We start from the raw sequence: 20,866 nt of genomic DNA, 5'->3' as shown, positions 1-20,866 counted from the left end.
AATTCTCTTTTTACATTAAATAGTTTATTTGTATATGTATATATATAGTATATTTGTTTTGAATCCAAACAAGTCTTTAAAAGTTAGGATTGGATAGAAAAAGTGTGATAAAGAATGTGCTCTAGTTTATAGAGTCACCCATATGCTCTCTGTCAGACCCAGGATCAACCCCACACCGGAAACACCTCATAAATAAAAAATGATTGGCACAAATTGAGTCCTAAAATATTTACAGATGTCAGTTTCTCTTTCTTGTAGTATTAACTTCCTTATGGGTGTTTCTAATCCTATTTTTCACAGTCTACCAATCTAAAGTATCTACAGTCAGTTTATCAACAGAAAACTACTTATGATAATCTCCTATGAAATTGGGGCAACGTTTTAAATTCATTTCATTTCAAACCTTTATTTAACCAGATTGGTCCCACAGATATCTTTTTGAAGGGAGACCTGCAGAAAAATGATAGTGAAGATGTATTCGTTTCAGTTGCTTTTGTGTGTGTGTGTGTGCGCGCGCGCGCGTGCGTGTGCGTGTGTGTGTGTGTGTTGGAGGCGGGATGCGCCAATGGAAGAGTCGCACCGCTCGTCCATTGGATCAGACGCGCAGGGGGCGAACACAAGACGCGCCCACCGAGCCTTAAAGACTTTTTCCCTCCGAGACAGGAGACATGAGGTTCAGAGACACCTGTCAGGAGGACTACACATCCAGAGATACACATCCAGAAGCTGCGTGTGATGCAACTGGATGCTGCTGAGTGTTTGACCCATAGACTATAAGGTTTGACCATGGACTCTGCTGTCATCAGAGCGTCTCGGTGACCAAGCAGCGTAAAGTTATTCGGCTGCTTTCTTGTCTCTATTCGTGTTATTCCTCTTTCATTTTCTCCACAAGCCGCATGAGTTCGCCGCTGTTTCTAGGTCAGCTGGTCGGGGTTCCTTTAGAAATAATGCACCCCACCATGGAGAAAGACACGACTCACACCAAGATCTTTGTCGGCGGCTTGCCGTATCACACAAACGACGCTTCACTTCGGAAATATTTCGAGACTTTCGGGGACATCGACGAGGCTGTGGTTATCACAGACAAACAGACGGGCAAGTCCAGAGGATACGGCTTTGTGAGTTAATTTAACTTCCCATGTTCTGGTAGAATACACGAGTAGTTTAACACATGAACAGAGAGAGATTGGCTTTAATGAAGGCTTTATCAGTTGCTCTGGCTTTAATTGGATAGGCTGGAAACACACTACATCGTGCCTGTAGCAGCCAGTAATGAGCTTGAAGAGAATTTATCTATATGGTTAATTGTATTTTCTGTATTATTGCCTTAGAGACTGCACACTGCCACTTTGTTCCAGCAGCAGCCATGTGCAGTGTGTCTGGTGGCGGCAGTCACATGCTTGAAGCATGCGTAGCAGATTATTTCTAACAAGTGTGTCATCAATTATATCTGCAGTCCCAGAGTGAGCAACAAATGAGCACAGAGACACAGTATACCTAAGTGTGAGGGAACTCTGTGTTAAAAGAGAGAGAGAGAGAGAGAGAGTTGGTAATGAGCTGCATCTGTGGACAGATGTCTCTCTGAGTGAGTGAGTGAGTGAGAGAGAGAGAGAGAGGGAGAGAGAGAGAGAGAGAGAGAGAGAGAGAGAGAGAGAGAGAGAGAGAGAGAGAGCACCGAGGTGTGACATGTCAGTTGGCTTTGCAAGATAAGGCTGCAGCAGTTTCACTTTGACTTCCTCCCATGCAGCCCCTCCCCCATCTGCCATGATGTGTTTGGTTGTTTTCTATGAGGGACTGTGAGCTTGTGTGTGTGATTGAACTGACACGAAGCAGTTCAAATGATCTCTGCTTCTGCATAGCCAGTGAGCAAATCAGCTGAAGGGGACCAGAGTTGTTTTAGGACAGCATGCTCATTTCATGTGATTCCCTGCAGAAGCTTCTTGAACCTGGCCTGAGTCTGATGCCGAGAAATGAAAGCAAGCCAGGCAGTTTTACTTTCAGTATAAAGTGTGTGTGTGTGTGTGTGTGTGTGTGTGTGTGTGTGTGTGTGTGTGTCAACCTTCACCTCCTCCCACTGCTATCTGCCCACTCCTCAAATAACTCCCTCGAGGTAGATTCCAGTATTTCATCCTTGGCAGCCCTGTATAAAAAAAGAAAGAAATCTGCCTCCTACATGAGCTCCATAGGAAGCATTAAAACTCACTGATGGCTGTCTTCATGCGGTGGATTCAGTGTCTCCTCACACATTTAGCAAAACGATTGAATCATTTGAGGAGAGACAAGGACAGCAGACCCTCCCCCCTCTAGCTTCATCATGCTTCATCAATCACTCCTTCAACACTCGATACAGAAGCTTTCACATGACGCTTAAACAGTGATTATTTATGCCTAATGCTCTGACATCATTAACAGGTGACCATGGTGGACAGGGGAGCAGCAGAGCGGGTGTGTAAGGACCCGAACCCCATCATCGACGGCAGGAAGGCCAATGTGAACCTGGCGTACCTGGGAGCAAAGCCTCGCAGCGCACAGACCAGTAAGTGTTAGATCACAGCCACACACTCAGGGTTTACACTTATATCAGAAGGTTTGTCTGGATCATGTTCAACCAAATAACCACAAATGATCAAAAGAATAAGGCCGGGTATATTCTACTTTTTATAAGAGAAATAACACAAAAGGCCCAAACAAACAATGTGTTAGTTATTCTCTGGATACTTTCTGGCTTCTCTAACATGACTGTGGCACTAAGTCCCAAAACCCCGTTTGTTACTACTAAAGAAATCTTTTAAATTATGTCACAACAAGTATGTTGTTTCACTTTAAAAAAAGAGCTGTATTGTTGTCCTAACATCCATATAACCTTTGTTCTGCAGATACTTAAATCATCCACTACAATAAACATGAAATTATCTGTGTTTTAAGGTCAACAGTACTGTATGTCTACTGTCAAATGGTAAAGCTTACTACTGCATATTCTGGGTAGAATAATCCAAAACGAATTGGGTGTATGAAATAGATTTCTGCAGGAATTGGCTGTCAAATATATATAACTGCATTCTACAGGTGCAGGAAATCTAAAGGAAATGTTTCCACATATTCTGTGCTTGCAAGATTACCATATTATGGTGGAGGTCCAGTTGAGTTTCTGCTAATCTCTGCATGATGGTTCCCTGAAATGAAGAGAAGCACACAGCTGCCTGGAAGATAGTACATCTCTAAACCGATGAATATGTCTACAGATTTGAGGTCAGTGGGATAAAACACGCACAGCCACTGGTATGCTTTCTTCAGCCATCTGTCTGTGCTCATTCCCACAATACCTCTCATTGTTTACTTGATTAAATGCACAGCTTTCATGCCGCAGGGCTTTCTTAGTGTTAACCACCAGCACACACGCTTTGTGCTTCCCCCTCCGATGTCTCGCTGCACACCAGACCCTGACAGCGGCTCTCCCTCGCCGCTGTGTTTAAAAGCTCGCTGGCTGAAATACCGTCAAGTGTAGGTATGATTGACAAACACAGGCGCCAACAATAACTGACTGTGTGTCCTTATTCTTGGGCTGCGACGCAACCCCCCGAGCCTGCAGCTGATGGGAGATGGCAGCGCTTGGTATTTTGTTATTCTGTGTGAGCGAATAGGAGAGGAAGAGAATAAGAAGAGGAGGAGGGGATGGGACTTTTAAGAACAAGAAAATAACCGTGTGACTGTCTCCTCTTTGTGCTGGCGAAGAAATAAAATGTGCATTTAGATATATATACATTTGAACAAAAGAAAGGGTGCTGATGAAGTCATGGCTGTACAGTGAAAGGAGATGTAAGAAAGGAATAATAGCTGGAGGAATGTTGACAAGAAGTCAGAGGAGGAGGATACATTTCCCCTTTCTTACTCAGCTTCATCTGATTCCCGGTGAACTCTGGAGGCAGCGAGGTCACAGATGTTTGTGTTCAATGGAGCGCTTTATTATTTCGTATCGAGCATGTGTGTATACTGAGGGAATAACAGATACCTCCGGATGCATGCTAACATCTGAGATATCTGTCCTCGTCTGCCCGTCTCTCTTTATGCAGCCGGTAGCTGAAATATCCATCCTCACCGCTGCCTCTCTTTCTTCTTTGTCTGCAGGTCTCTCTGTTGGAGTTCAGCAAGTCCATCCTACGTGGGCTCAGAGACAATATGGGTAAGACGGAGAAGAATCAATAGCTCTATTTCCATTTCTCTTTCTTTCTCTCACACCTGCCTCCTCCTCCTCAACACAATACATCTCACTCCTCCGTCCTTGACATTTGTAAGCACTTGATGCTGTTCTCCACCCGGGGTTATGGTGGTTATTGCCACGTATGTGTAAAGAAAGAAAAGAAGGCATCACATACAACACAAATGATGTGTGTTCAGATATGTTCAGCCCTGCACACATATCTGTATCTTTTCTTCACGTTTTGATTTGTCTTCTGTCGTCTCCCTCTCTCGTTCTGGGCCATTAAACACACGAAGCTACATTCTGAATTTATGTCATGCATGACTTGGGCTTTACTGAGGCAACAAGCCATTTAGTCTAACTTCCCTACATCCGTTCTCTCTTTCTTATCACACACGCATGCACTGCTGCCATTACCTATTTTTTCCTGATGTTCGTGCATACAGAGAAATTATATTATAACTATTTAATGTTTCTGGGGATGTTAGCCAGATATCCCAGAAGAGGTTGAAAGCTTAATTCATATTTCTGCATTACAGATGAACGCTTTATAAATGTAACTACATGAGAGGGAGAGACACAGGGTGACAAGGACACGGAAAGAACTGTGATTGTTTTCTCTTGCTGCCTAGAGAAGGCGGTTTGTAAAGACTATGTTTAGGAATTTGCAGAAAGACTGAGTTATCTTCTGCTTCTTATTAACACATGGCAAACTCAGATATGTTCATTGCACATCACTGTGGAATAGGAGTTTTTGACCTTTAGAATCCAACAGTGTAGGATAAGGGCACATGAAAGGGGACGCAGGGTGAGCAGGAAAAGTTTGATTAAAATAACTATATTATACTACCTTTAATGTTCAAAAGGGTCTTTTTTTGTTCATACTGTGTGCTATGGGCTCTTTTCACCCTCTGTCTGAAACCAGAGCCCAGTCTGCACTGATTGGTTAGCTGGCTCTGTTGTGATTGGTCAACCGCTTAGAGATATACAGCCACTTACCTACAATGTGTTTGAGCCAGTGGCGTAACAAGGTTGTGATTGGCCCCGGTGCAAATATTGTTTTGGGGCCCCCCCCCCCCAATCGCCCCAAACATAAGCGCACGCTGATGCGCTCACACACGCACGGACATACACAACCACTCAGAAGCGCCACATGTATAGGCTATCAACAACAGCCTGCCCTGGCCTCAGACCACCACAGCCTGACAATGGCACAGCGAACTAAGAAGAGGATTAAACCTGTTTCCTTGATGTTTGTCTCTGGGGAATGGGCCGGTAGGCCTACATAGACCGGTTGCTATAATATAGCTTTTGATCTTGGCGTCGGGGGTCTCAATAGTGCCATAGAGTCCCCTATCGGTTGGGGCCCTTGGGGGAACTGTTGGACCACCGCCGGCAACAGCCAAATCCAGCTTCTCCTCCTGGCTGGCTGGAAAAGAAGGTTGCACAGCCACGGCCACGGATACAGCTTCACTTGTGGAGCTAGATGGCAATGATGGTGGTGAGGCAGGTGAGCTGTCTTTAGCCTCTGGTTCCGGCTGCTGATGCACGTCAACATTGCTTACGTTAGCGCTCGATTTCGAGGATGATGTATGACAAAAAAAACTGTCTCATTTTGTCAATTTAGCTGTTACATCTCCTTGTTCTTTCTTGTCCTTTCTCTTTTGAGCGTTGCTCTTGTGCTTTGGTTTGCTGTACATTATAAATGCAAGCTATTACATTTTTTATAATGCTACCAAACTTGCTGCTGCTAGCTACAGTACAGTACAGGTTGATTAAACGATTCGCTGGTCACGCAAGGTATCACATGACATGAAAGGGAGCTAGGTCATTGAACAGACAAATTGCAAATTAATTTAGGTTGCTTGGTTACTTTGAAGACTGCGTGAACCGGTCAATGCCATTGGGACCCCAATAAAAAAATATTTCAAAAAATGTTTACAAAATATATATAAACTTCTTCTTTTTTTTGCATGGGCCCCTTGCTGGGTCTGGGCCCCAGTGCGCGGCACCGGCTGCACCGTCGATAGTTACGCCACTGGTTTGAGTGCTATAGAAGGGCAAGTGTTACGTAGTGATGTCAATATGATACGTAAGTAAACAAAGGAGTCCAATGGAGGTGTTTCAGGCAGGGGGAGTGTGTGTTAGAGAAACTCGCTCTGGAGGAGACTTTGGGATTTTAAACTTTGCAGACCATTTAGACAAAATAATAATCCTAATGAAGGTTCTGTCAGTGTTCCTAATGTACTGGAACAGAGGCTTTATAGGTGGCTTTCTCAGAAACTAGCCTTGTCCTGAAAACTTCTTGTTATCCACATGTTTACAGGAAGACGGACGTTCTGCCTCCTCATCCAGAGTCCCTGGGTTTCAGTGTCAACTCAAAAACAAAATACCTTATTGAGTCACTTTCTAATAATAACAGGATGATTCATTTCAAGGGCTGTTACACTGTAGGTCGAACCCCTATAACACATACTGAGGCGTGACTCAGATATTCAGTGATGTTGTTTAGGTTATCTTAGACGAGATTATTGTTAAATGAAATATCTGCTCTCTGGGGAGAAGAGAGCAAACATGTTTTGGTCTTTGGTTGCTTGAAAAGTTTATATCTTCTATATTTAAGAGGTGTTTTGAAGCAACATGCACGGTGTGGTGTTTTGGAAAAAGAGGTTTTCACACTGACTTTCTGCAGGATGACAAGTTCTGATGCTGCGGCCACAGAGAAGTCCATTTAAAACCACAACTGTTCTGAGTGCTATTAATATTGCAGTCCTCAATGTCTGAATGAGTGATGAGGGAATTGAGGCTGACCCAGATGAGTCTATGAATGAGTGATGACGAGTTGATTGAAAGTCTCCCACGGTGAGATCAGACATCGGAACCAAAGGGAGTTTTCATCTCTGCTTCAGGGAAGAGTCACAGCTTCGACACCTCGCAAACTGGAACAAAAGAGGCGGAAACATCACCTGGCACACTAACAAACAAGCACACCCTTCAGGCAAACACACACAGGAGGTGGCACTTTGTTTATCAGAGCGGAAACATCTGCAATTTGAAGCATTAAGATGGTTGTAACAGATTTGTATTGGATTTGGTGTGTTTTGCATTTTAACAATTACAAAATTGATGATTCATGCATTAATCAGCCGTCAAATAATACATTTAACTAATGTCTGGGTTTCCACTTTGTGAAGTGACTTCTATTGGAGAATGTAATTGATAAAGTGTTGTGGATGATTTTTACCTTCAAGCAACAGTTAAATGAGAAAGTCACTGCTTTCCTTTAAATGTAAGTTTCAATAAGAATTATTGACAACTTTATAAAACTTTCATTTACATTTTTTTATTAAAATCAATGTTTCAATTACACTACCATACATTGAGGTCATCATCAATCCTGTTTCAGAACCTAGAACAACAATGCGCAGAGATGTTCGATTCAAAAAGATTTAAAATAGAGAAAATAAGCAAATCCTCAAAATAAATTCCTTTGCAAAAATAATGCACTGAAGATATATCGATGTAACTTAGGTCAGTTGGTTTTGTCATGTTTTTGGACTAAAGTTTTATGTAGTAGAAGAAGCGATACCAGTTTTGCAACAACACAGCTGCAAGGTGTTTTGGGCTTTCAGTGAAAAGCAAATTAATTTCAGATCAACAGGAAACTCTCACAACCTTAATATGTCACTCTGTGGTTTAATTACTTTAGTTTATAAAGTAGACCGAAACTCTTAAAGGGTTAAATAAGACACACATCCGGACAAATTCTTTATATTTTCCATTATGCAAAGGGGGCATCTGTCCAGCTCAGATCCCTCTGCTCCGAGGCTCCTTGTGTCTTTGACATGATCAGTATGACTGCAGTCACATTCCGACATTTCTTGGGCAAGTCAAGGACTTTATTTTAAGAACAAGCTATAACTTGTGATTTGAACAGGCCTGTGCTGCTGACGAAGAACAGGAGTCTTTTCCGTCCATCACAAAATTACAGGGATGTAGGTGTAGCAAAAAGGTTTTCCTTCAAGATACAGATTAATTTAAACTGTTTATACTACGCACACTTGTGTTTTTAAAGTGACACCATTTGTTGTGGTGGATATGGTCGCACTTGCTTTACATTCATTCACATAAAAATATGGTTACATTTTGCTAACAGCATGGGTTAGCAACCCCCCCGCCCCCCACTCCCATTGCTCCCCGGGCACTGTACAATAGCTGCCCACTGCTCCTAATTCTACACTCCTGGTACTAGGATGGGTTAAAAGCAGAGGCCAAATGTCACTGTGTGTGCTGTGTGCTCTGCATGTGTGACCATTAAAGAGGGGTTTCATCCCTCCGATTCTATCTATCTATCTAGGTTGTTGGTTTTTATTGTCCTATTAACACATGCTATATGATAGGTATTCAACACAGAATATAAACATTTGTAAAATACATGATTCAGATGTAGAATCACTTGCTAGATTCAACTCTGTCAAAATGAAATCTTCCCAAATACACCTCTAAAAGTCTCTAATTTAACACATGTTGTATAATCTTGATAAAGAGTTTATTACTTTTGGAAAGAGCCAGGATAGCTGTTTTCCTCAGAGTCAAGCTTTTTTAATAGGCTAAGCTCTAGCTTCATGTTTACTAGACAGAATAGACAGAAATGGTGTTGTATGTCAAACTTTTTCTTAAAATCTCCATACTTGATCCATCTATAACTCATAATATCTCTGCAGGTCTTTTGTTCCCCTGTCTCCTTCTCCTCCCGGGGGGCTTCAGGGTCTGACACTCACATAATTAAACAGCAAATAACAAAAACAAACTCAAACAAAGCACAGCTCCGTCTGCTGCCCCTGCGTATTTGCTTTAAGTTTTAAGAGGACAGAGGACGGGTTGACGCCAAATGTGGCTTTGAGGTTCAGCTGAATCGTGAGGGAGGAGGGGGGAGATGTTCTCATTATGGGAGAGGGGTTTGTGTGTTGGGGGGGGGGTGCATCCTGTCGCCCATGGGTCGCCCATGGCTGCCTGCTGTCTGCCTTTAGCACCCAACGTCGCTGCTTGACGGAAGTGAAATTACATTTCCTCTTTAACATTCTGGTGTTTATTATTTTGACAGACAGAAAGGAGATGTGCGGTTTAAGGTGGGGGGCGGCAGTACTTCCTGTTGAAGCAGTGGGAGGAGGGGGGGAGACAGACTAACAGCACACCTGTGGCCGGGCGTGGTTTTGTCTGGGTGCAGTGAAGCTTTAGGGCCGGCGGTATAGACGTGACACTGGAGCTCGTTCCTGTGTTCGAGGGAAACATTTTCCTCAGTCTTTTTGAGGAAACATAAAACATGTCGACTGCTTTCACACACCCCCGACCGTTTACTCTCTACAGTACGTCTCTGATTATTTTCTCTCTTCTTCTTCAGCTGCCTTCCTCCCCCTCTAAATTATCTCTCTGTCTCAGCCTGAAGTTATCACTCTTATCTGTCTGTCGAGGGGGTTCAGGTTAACAGTGAATCCTCCGGGGTATATTTCTCTTATCCGGGGACCCAATTAGGAGAGGCACTTTTGTCGCATGAAAGCCTAATTTGAAGAACATGAAAAAAGGTCTTGTTTGATGCTTTTCATAGCACAGAAAGCTCCCATTTTGTTCAGTTGTCTGTTAAAAGATGACAAACATTTGGATCTATATTCAAAATGTAGTACTTTGTTGGAGCCGTAAACTGAATAGGCATGAAAATATACAAATCTAGATTTAATGAGATGGCTAACTCAACACTTGATTTACACATCATTTACCTGCAGGTGCTTCACGGTAAAAACCTCTAAACGGCTTGTAATGTGTAAGCATTTAGCATGCAGTAAATAGACACGTCATAAATGGTTTATTCACACATTATAATCTAGTTGTAGGCAGAAATAAGGGTGCTAATTCATGTACTTGGCAACCATTAAAACACCTGGATAAATCATTAATGAATCCATGATAACAGTATGGATAGAAACACATAATTGTGTCTATGTAGTATATTTATTCATAATTAAATTACAATAAAGAATAAATATGATGTATTTCGTGCTGGATATATGTTGAATGAAGACAACCAGTATATTGTCTAATTATAATTAACTATTATACAAGTTACAGGTGCTTTTTTAGGAAGAGCTTGACAAGTAGACTAATTTGTGTTGTTATAACTGCTAAAGCCACATTATAGTGTATCAGAAACCATTAACATATTGCTTATAATAATGCTTGTAAATTCTTAATAAAGGTTAGTTGAAGTTTAAATTAACTGAGGTTATAATTGTTGTTTAGTTTCTTGTTATAAGATCAGCACTGGATTATTTAAAATGCTTTCTGGATTTTAACAAGTGAAACTAAGCTTTGAAAACACATATATTTATTTGTAGATTTGACACTCTGAGCACATACCATCTTAAGCATATTAATATTAGCTTTACCCACACTGCCTTAATAAGATTCGGTAAACAAGTCATATTTCCTCTACCCCACGCAGCGCTATTTGTATTAATATGTTAATTCAGATGTCTTTTTCCTTGCTGACATGAGGGCTGAGTGTCCAGCGCTGATGTTGGCCTTTCTATCTCTCACTCTCCCTCCAGCTGTGTGTGTGGGTTTATGGAGAGAGGACGAAGGGTCATGTGTGTGTGTCTCCATGAATGTCTGTTTGTCTCTTTGAGTGACTCACCCTCCTCACATCTCTGATCTGAACTATTAAAAGCGTGGCTGTCCTGAGGCATGAGGGATATGATGGGTGATCCTCTAAGCATCTCTCCCTCCCGCTCACTCCTCGCCCAACGAGTCCCGACCTCGACCCCGTTTTTAATTTTTATTCAGTACATTCTTCCTCTGTTATCCCCGCCGCCTTGATTTGAGGAAGGTCTGTGAGGGGGAGTGCAGAGGAAGCCGGGTGTGAGGGAGTAAACCTGGAGAGGGGAGTCAGTGGAGGTTATTTTACTCTCATGGGTCTGTTAGTGAGCTAAACCCATACAGCTGCGCCAATTAGCCCTGCTGTGCCTGACCCACCCCCCCCACACACACACACACACACGCACACGCACACACACGCACGCACGCACGCACACACACACATTCACATCCTTTTCTAAGCTGCTTAACCAACTACACAAAACCCATTAAGTGTTCTTTCTCTCAGACTTGCATGTTCACTTTTGCTGCATGGGTGCTTTGTAATTGATGTGAATGTTTGCGTGCATGTTTGTCTACACCCCTGCTTACGTGTGTGTACTGTATATATAAATGTGTGTTTGACAGCCAGCAATGATGCCAGGCATGGGGAGGGGAAAATGTGAGGCGCAGCTCCCTCTCTCGTACGATGCCGCTGTCACATTAAATCTGTCAGGCAGCGCCGCACAGCCATGGGAATGACGCTGCACTTCTGCTGCGGGAGAGACTGACGGAGCTGGAGAGGGGAGAGGGGATTCACAGGGGTCATGGGGGGGCGACGTTAGCTTCAGCTGGGCTTTGACTTAATGTGATGTTGTATGTTGTTAGTCTTCAGGTTTAACGCTCCGTCAAGGTGCTGCTTTCGTGCTGATTCCCTTTATAGTCTTGAAAAACCAATTTTCTCAGTCAGATACTTACTCTTACTGTCTGATGTTTTTCTAAAAAAAAAAAATGGCAGCAACTTAAAGCAGTTTTTGGTTTGGTAAAACAAGAGATATCTGTTTTTTCCCCAATGTTTATCTGTAGGCTTTTTTCATTGGTTAAAGTGGGACAGGGCTCAGTTGGTAAAAGTTGCTGTTAGCATATTTCTGTGCAGCATTCAGAGGAACATTAGAAACGGAATGTGATGACAGTTGTTGTGGGGATGTTTGTTTATGTTACCAGGACCCTGTCAACCCCCTGCCTGCACGCCGCTAGTGTTTTCAGACTTAAGGCCGTACTAAAATCTAGATTGTAGAAGGAGCGTGACACAACAACTCCCACTGAGCTCTAAACATTATACATCATAAATATGTATAACAGCAGGATACATCTAGTTTGTAGTCTTTGTCTTCCATATTGGTCGTACATTGGCTTCTTTCTGAACTTTGGCAAGAAATCAAGTAAAAGTATTTCCTAAAATCTGTTTATTCGATTTTTCCTTTCAGTGAGAAATAAAGACACAATCCAGACAATCTTTATTTGAAATGTATTTTAAGTTCTAAAAGGTTTACAAAATGTAAACTGTATCAAAATAACTGTGTGGGAATAACAGTGAAACACAAACACCTTATAGATAACCCTTTTATAAAAGCCTAAAATCAACTGTTAAATCAAGTGAAGTATTATTTAGTTTGGCTTTTATAAGAAAGAACAGATACATAGATTATTTTTTCAGGTAGACATTCAAGTTAATCAAGGATAATTCTGGGGGAATTCAGGATTCTCAGATGGACTCAGTAAGGTTAAATAAACTAAAATATGGGTCATTTCGGAAGGAATGTTTGCAGGCATACTGTACACACTGGTGTGTACCTGTGTGTGTTGTGTACACAGCAGAGTGAGTGTGAAGTCCCTCTATTTGTTGTGTAAGCATCTGATCCCTGCTCTGGCTCTGTTTGTGGGTAAGCATCAGCAGCAGCTCTGACTTCAGACTCAGTGACAAGGTTACTGTCAGGTTAACAGTTTTGTCTTTAGGCGCAGGTCACGGGAGCGAAAGTGTTAAAGTCTGTCATGTTTGGTTGTTTTTACTTAAGCAGAATAACCCAGTTCCTCTGATATTATCGCTGTTGCTCTTGCCAGATGTAAGTGAGGCAGTTCAGGTTAAGTGGGCAGCCTCAGGCAAGGGCATGAGTGAATACAGGAGGACAGTGGAGAACATTTTCTCTCATTACTGCCGTGGCTCCGAGTATCAACACTGTCTTACACTACATCTGTCGTGGCAGCTCGTGCGTGTGCGTGCGTGTGCGTGTGCGTGCGTGTGCGTGCGTGTGTGCGCAGGCAATACAATTCAGAAATGACATTTTAGATGTCAAATTTAGAAATACAACATTCTGATTTAGGTTCTCTCTTCTATTGAGCGTTTTTGATTGGGTGATGTTTTATTTGGGACAAATCGTTTGAGTATTTCTCAGAAAGTGTGCTAATTAAGCTTAAACACAAGGGAGAAGGTCTATTTTCAGGCAACAGTGCTGATAATTGCTCTTAAAGGAGGAAGAGGACGCCTTAATAGGACTCAAGCTTTTTAATCTTGGGACACAATTAGTGAATAAACTACAGTCTGTTTGTTCATTTTGAAACGTGCAGCTGCTGGCTTTGATTGTTTGTCTGTCTCTGATTACTGTTTTTTAACTGACACTTACTAATCTGAAGATCTCACACCATACAACGTTTTGAACACACATTATCCATATTTTTGCAGCGTTGTCATCGGATATTCAGACACAGATTTGGATGTGTCAGTCCTCTGTAATTTCTTCCATTTTTTGCAAACATGTAAAAATATGAAAATGTCATATAAACAAAAAAACATTAAGAGCTCTATTGTCATTGGCTTAACGATAAAACTGTAGTTGCTTCTTCAGTCAGGTACCACCATAGACTGATTATTAAGATGAGACTATAAAACTAAGATTTATAGTCTTTGGGTGCCACCAAATAATTTAGAGATTAAACACTATAAAAGTACCAATATATAAAATATAGATACCAATATTACATGTTATATATTGCAAATGCTTCTTTAGATAGACCTGCCATAAAACACAAGCTGTTAATTTTACAATTACAGTACACCAGATGAAATTTTTATTTGAGAAACTGGAACATGACATTTTTGTTGTATTTACACAGAAATTAAACGAGAAAGAATGGAATTATGTTTCTATTTTTACAACCAAAAGCACAACATTTTTTCTTTTTTTTTAAAAACAAAAATAACTAAAAGTAGGCCTACATAAGAAAAAAAAAAATTAGACAACAGTAATTACTTACAAAATATACAAAATGCAGAATACAATTGTGATTCTATTATTATTGATGGCTTTGAATGTTCTGTTTCTCCACCAATTGACTGATGATGTCCTCTGTGTCCAGGCTGGCCCAGCAGTACATGTACCCCCAGGCCTTCCTGCAGCCCAGCCTGCTTCTGCAGTCCCAGCTCGGCCCCTCAGCAGCGCTCGCCTCCCCCTACCTGGACTACAGCTCCGCCTATAGCCACTACGCCCACCCCGGGCTGGAGCAGTACCCCTACGCTGTCTCACCCTCGCCCTCCGCCGGCTTCCTCAGCTACAGCTTCTCCCCCGGCACGTCGGCGCCCACTCTCACCGCGTCCCCGACCCCTCCGACCGCTATGCATCCTTCCCTGGCTGCACTCAGCGCCATGTCTGCCCCCCCGCAGGCCTTCCTGCACTACCCCCTGCACCAGCCCGACCGCATGCAGTGAGCGACCCTCAGCTGCAGGACTGATGATTCGAAGCAGCGTGACTGTTGACCTATGACTTCGTCTTCATCTTCAGGATGAGACTGGATAACCAGGGAGAGAGTGTGACGTAATCAAAAGGGCTTTAAGAAAACACTCTCATTCCTGTCTTTTTATATATATATTATTATTATTGTTGTAATAGTGGATGAAAATGTTCTGATGCTACTGTCATGAGCATACGATCTGAATGTTTTTCATACGTGGCAGACGTCAGGGACTGGAATAAGACGGCTGGTAATCTTGACGTTTTTATCTTACTGCTGCTGTTGGAGGCAGGCCGACTGCTGGAGAGCGGACATGTAAAGACAAAGAGAAATATGTCTGTTTGACATGATGCTGCGGCTGCAGTTTCTCCAAAGGTACTGAACTGAATGCTGGATATTAGCCAAGCTGAGTTCCTCTTTCAGAAACGAAGGTCCAATGACCTCCTCTGCAAGGTTACCTTTCTGTCTACGGCCTTAAAGATCTCCCCCTATCTCTCTCCACCTGGTTCACTTTGTGTTTGTCATTCTGATTAATCTCTCATCTCTAATGAACAAAATGTTTATTATGCTCCCTTTTGTCCCTTTCATCTACCGCTGGCAAGTCATTTCACGGTGATAATCACAGTTTAACAGAATATGCAATTATGATGATAAAGGATGAGCATTAATAAGGTAGACAACACTGATATTTTGTTTTTATATCGCTACCGCTAGATATCACTGAGAGAAGGTCTTTGTTAGCACTCTAAAGTCATTTCATTATGTTTCAGCAGCAGCTTATTAGCCTATTTGGAGCAGCAGTGTCTAGATTTGGTCTATGGGGACTGTTCGGTTTAATGATACTTAGATGACACAGTTGTCAATACATATCACGTGTTTGGATGTAGGTGATGTTTTTACTGAATGTGTGTGAGTGTATTTGGTGTCTCTGTGTGTGAGTTGAGTGAGAGAGAAATGGAGCGATGCAGTATACGCCAGTGTCAGGACCGAGCTCCTTTTCCAGCCCATTGTACTGCTCAGAGTTGTTTCTTTGTTTTGTTTTTTCCATCTGCAGAAAACAAGACAGTCGTGCAGTGATGATACTGGAGTCTCACGGTGCTGCGGCGCCACCTTAGTAAAGTCATAAACCAAGCCATACATCACATTTTAAACAAATATGCAAAATAAAATGAATATTCGTAATAAGACTTTTTAAATTGTGGTTCAATTACAGTTATTGTGGTTAAAAATATAATGCTGCATGATACTACCAAGAACTTTTAGGGTCATACATGAGTCATCTAAGATATTTTGTCTATCATTGAGATACTCTACAAAAACGGATTCGAATAAGTTTGGAGATGAGGATCACATTGTTTTTATGAATAGTTTAACATTTAAGGAAACGCACTAAGAAGATGATTAGCTCACTAATTAACACATTACATTTTTTTTTTAAACAAAGAAGAAAAACTCTTGTTTCTTTGCTGGCTAACGGCTTAGAAATTGTCTTGCATAAGCCCCCGTAAAACAGTGGATTGTTGTTTGGACACTTTTGTGTTTGTAAAGATTAAATTAACAAAATCTAAAGTAAGGTTTTAATTACTGAGCTTTAGAGGTGATGCTAGGCTGATTTTGGGACATTTAAGCCAAGCTGTTTCCTCTGTTTCCAGTTTTGCTTAATTAATATAACCAGCTGCTGTTTAATAATAACTGTTGTGGTTAATATTACTCATATCTATCTTGGCTTCTGAATCTAAATAAGGAAGCACTTTCATTTTTATTTTTTTTATGTCATTAACTATTCATTCTGGATTGTTGTCGTTTATGTGACTGCACTGTATCTCTCTTCCACCTGTCATGACAGTTAAAGGACAAAGCCAGCTATATTTCAATATTTTTTAACAACAAATCCTATGAAAACACCTTTAATCTTTCTCTCAATATTTTCAGACTTCTCATGCTTGTCTGTGGATCTCAGCTCACTCCTCAAAATGTACACCTCAAGATGTATTTGCTTGGGACTATTTTCTGCTGCGGACTGATACACATTCGCGCTAGTGATTTCCAGCAACAGGTCAATGTTTGTAGGCTCATCTCAAAATAAAATAGAAAGGCGGAGGATCACGATAATGAAGGGAAACGTCACCCAGTGCAACAGTGTGGCTCACTGATGTGTTTTATTTACGGATTTGACAGAACAATGGAGCTCGATGGCACATGGGCAAAGATATATCAGGTTTTGCCTGAACAGACAATACTTTACAGTAGAATGAACTTACTGTCTGATGTTTTCATGAGAATTGTTGAACATAAAATGGAGAATAACACTAGGCTGTGTTTGTTCTGTCAGCGCTCTGGGGGTGAAGTCATGCTGTTGTTTATCAGCAGTGTTGACAAGAACAGAAGGGAGATTAATCAAAGTGTTTCTTATCAAAGACCAGCAATAGTACGCCTTTGGGTAAACCCTGTTTTTACCTAACAACCTCTCCCTTAACCACATCTCCCTATATGCCTCAAACTAATGTCACCCCTTAAAACTATTACTCATTTTTGATTTCATTTCATTGCAAACCTTTATTTATGCAGGTGAATCCCATTGAAATCATTGATCTCTTTTTCAATGGTGACCTGCTGCAAGTAGGTTCCACATGAATACATATGAACATAACAGAAAAACAAAAAGGACATCATACAGCATATTTACAGCGACTACAGTTTACATAGCTAGTAACATTTACAGGCTCCAAAAGTTTCCGATTGGATAGCATCTATCCTTGCTTTAAAAGCATTTANTTTGAGGTAGATCGTTCTACTGCAGATCGGCCTGTGCAAGCTTACATGAGTCTCCTTATTATTATGATCCCTTACTGGGAGCACAAGGTGTTTCAATAAACATTTCAATGATAATAAACATAAAAACTTGATACGTGGTTTGGAGTCTTTTTTCTTTTTGCATTTTGTGGAGTTGGGCAAGGCAAAAATATTAGCTGCCAGTAATAATGTTGGCCAGTGGAAGGCGAAAAGAGCTCACGTCACTCCAACGTTTAACATTTAATTTAGTTCATGAATGGTTTTGGACGAAAAATAATTAATTTAAGGTTAACGTTCACATGGGATATGCTTTATCTAAATAATATTAACCTACATTTTTATGCGGATGATACCGTGATGTATACTGTGCAGGTCCTCCATTAAGGAGGGCTGTGTTGAATGCAGCTGTTTTTAACCATTATTCATGATCAGCTCGCTGAGCTTAAGCTCTTTTAAATGTTATAAAACCAGGTAGATGCTCTTTCAAAAGCTAACATGACACCGAGCCTGTTTTAGAATATTGTCAAATATGCAAGGAATAATACGTTGAAGTGGTTACCTGTTAGCAAAATACCTTTGGTATCTGCTTGATGATGTCTCACTTTAAACTTCATGTCAATAATCTGCTAAAAAAACGAGGGTTAGGCTAGGTTCTTTACAAGGAACAAAGTCCTGTTATCTCGCTTGAGGCCAGGAAAAGGCTCTGTGACCTTTTTACCTGTACTGGACTATGGTGATCGATCTAGAATGCACCCTTTACAGGCTCCAAAAGTTTCCGATTGGATAGCATCTATCCTTGCTTTAAAAGCATTTAGTGTAACCAAATTGCTCAGCTTCCATTCCTTTTGCAGACTGTTCCAAGTTAGTGGAGCTGCGCATCTAAAAGCTATCTTCCCTAAGACAGTCCTAGCAGTTGGCACATTTAACAAAACCACAGCATGCGATCTCAGGCAATACTTTCAATTCGCCGTGAGATCAGGGAGCAGATGTAGGATGGAAGTTTCCCTAACATGGCTTTGTATATAAAAATGTACCAGTGACTGAGCCTCCGTACAGTTAGCGAAGGCAAACCTGCCCTTGCATACAGTGATGGGTTAATACTTTACAGTTTGTCACAGATCTCAGTGCACTATGATAGGCGGCATCTAACTTCATCAGGTAATGGGTGCATTCATAGATCAGATCACCATAGTCCAGTACAGGTAAAAAGGTCACAGAGCCTTTTCCTGGCCTCAAGCGAGAAACAGGACTTGTTCCTGTAAAAGAAACCTAGCCTAACCCTCGTTTTTTTAAGCAGATTATTGACATGAAGTTTAAAAGTGAGACAATCATCAAGCCAGATACCAAGGTATTTGTAACAGGTAACCACTTCAAGTATTATTCCTTGCGTATTTACAATATCTAAAACAGGCTCTGGTGTCTGTTTAGCTTTTGAAAAGAGCATTACCTTGGTTTTATCAACATTTAAAAGAAGCTTAAGCTCAGCGAGCTGAGTCTGAATAATGTTAAAAACAGCTTGCAATTCAACAACAGCCTCCTTAATGGAGGGACCTGCACAGTATACATCACGGTATCATCCGCATAAAAATGTAAGGTTAAATATTATTTAGATAAAGCAAATATCCCATTGTGAACGTTAACCTTAAATTATTATTTTTCGTCCAAAAACCATTCATGAACTAATTAAATGTTAAACGTGGGAGTGACGTGAGCTCTTTTTCGCCCTCTCCTGGCCAACATTATTAACTGCAGCTTAATATTTTTGGCCTTGCCCAACTCCACAAAATGCAAAAGAAGAAAAAAGACTCAAACCACGTATCAAGTTTTTATGTTTATTATCATTGAAATGTTTATTGAAACACCTTGTGCTCCCAGTAAGGATCAAATAATAAAGGAGACTCAATGTAAAGCTTGCACAGGCGATCTGCAGTGAACAGATCTACTCTCAAAGCCTTGGATACAACATTTCCTTTGGATGTGCTGGTTCAGAACAAAAAAGCAGATGGTTTATGTAAAAATGAATATCATAGCAAATACCACAGTGAGGGGAGGAGTAATCATCATGTCTTAAAAATTGATGACAAAATGAACACAGTTAATGGAACAAAACAGGAGAGCGGTAATGAAAATAAAACAAAATAAAAAGTATTGTATCTGCAATCTTGATCACACATATACACACTCACTTGCAAACACACTCATACGCACAGGCAGGCGCACTCACATGCACACACTCACTCTCACACACCCACGCACACACAAACACAAACCCACAGATAAAATGTAGTGATTGAAAATATTGAAACCCTGGTAAAATCTAATGGTATCATACATCCACGTCTTGTGTCTGAAGTGCAGAAAACAAAATGAACCTAGAAAAACAAACTAAAATGGAGATAAATTCAGATGAATAATGAAAAGCATGCCCATCTTCACTGGTCTAACCCAACTTGAAACGACCACAAACCCAGTGTTGCCCTCTCTACCCTAACCAAAACCCACACCCCCACCCCTTAACTCCAGCCTCATCTGCCCCATGCCCTCTTACCCTTCTTATATCATACCCACATCCCCGCCTCACCCTCATCCTCCCCTCTGTCCTCCCCTCTGCCTCCATAAACCTCTCCACCCAACTTCAGGGTTTCCACGCTCCTCTGAGCCGCAGATGAAAGCTCGTCTGAGAGGAGGAAGCAGGCGGGTGAGGGTGGGGGGGGGGAGGAGACGAGGCGGCTGCTGGTTCAGGCTCTGGTCACCATTTAGGAAAAACACAATGTCCAGTTGAGAATAGTGAGGACTGGGGGGTAGAGGAGTCTTGTTGTGTGTTGAGGTTGAAGGTTGTGAACCTGTTTGTAGTTCTTTTTTTTCAGTGGCTATGGAAAATAAATGTTGTCATGTGTTAGTCTAGATGTGAGTATTTGGGTTAGTCTAGTGCGATGTTGTGTGAAGGCATGGGGCGTTGGCGGAGGTGGGGTTGGCGTAGCTCAGGTCCTTGTCCCTCATCCCTCGGCCCCAGTGGGGGGGCAGGGGCCGGTTTATAGGGCTTGCGTCTTGAGCTCGATGGGCTCCCCGCGGGTGTCCTGCTGGGTCTCGCTCTCTGGGGGCTGGCTGCCCTTCAGTGTGGCGAGGCGCTCGGAAAGACCCCTCATGCGGGGGAACAGCATGAAATCGTACAGAAGGGCGCCCATTGCACCTCCTATCATGGGCCCCACCCAGTACACCTGCAGGCAGAGAACAGCAGCTTTAGGTTAGATAATGTTCTTTCATTTCTATAGATAGATAGATGATAGACTTTATTCATCCTAAATTGGGAAATTCATTTGTTACGGCAGCGTATGTTGAAATATGTTTAGAGCAACTTGACCTAACATTTATTCATTAAATATATTACGTTCTCAGATTCATAGTGCCTGCAGGTCTTACCCAGTGGTTGACAAAGTTCCTGAAGAGCACAGCAGGGGCGAA

At 41.7% G+C, this 20,866-nt stretch overlaps 2 protein-coding genes across 2 annotated transcripts in view; one reads left to right on the top strand and one right to left on the bottom strand.

The window, feature by feature from the left end:
* The first annotated feature begins 650 nt into the window (after nucleotides 1-650).
* Nucleotides 651-15,497, top strand: rbm38 (RNA binding motif protein 38). The gene is made up of 4 exons (XM_010778392.1): nucleotides 651-1,118; nucleotides 2,413-2,536; nucleotides 4,126-4,180; nucleotides 14,240-15,497. Exons 1-4 carry the CDS (start codon nucleotides 897-899, stop codon nucleotides 14,586-14,588), a joined length of 750 nt encoding a protein of 249 aa, XP_010776694.1. The 5' UTR covers nucleotides 651-896; the 3' UTR covers nucleotides 14,589-15,497.
* A 3,545-nt stretch (nucleotides 15,498-19,042) lies between these two features.
* The window catches only part of mipb (major intrinsic protein of lens fiber b), a 3,022-nt gene continuing 1,198 nt past the window's right edge, over nucleotides 19,043-20,866 (bottom strand). The window contains exon 4 of the mRNA XM_010778393.1: nucleotides 19,043-20,622. Coding sequence (XP_010776695.1) covers nucleotides 20,437-20,622 — 186 coding nt within the window. The 3' untranslated portion in view covers nucleotides 19,043-20,436. The remainder of the gene's footprint in view (nucleotides 20,623-20,866) is intronic.

The sequence above is a fragment of the Notothenia coriiceps genome, unplaced genomic scaffold, assembly GCF_000735185.1.
Source record: "Notothenia coriiceps isolate Sejong01 unplaced genomic scaffold, NC01 NC01_scaffold00019001, whole genome shotgun sequence".
Taxonomy (NCBI): Eukaryota; Metazoa; Chordata; class Actinopteri; order Perciformes; family Nototheniidae; genus Notothenia; species Notothenia coriiceps.
This window is presented reverse-complemented; position numbering and strand designations above follow the sequence as displayed.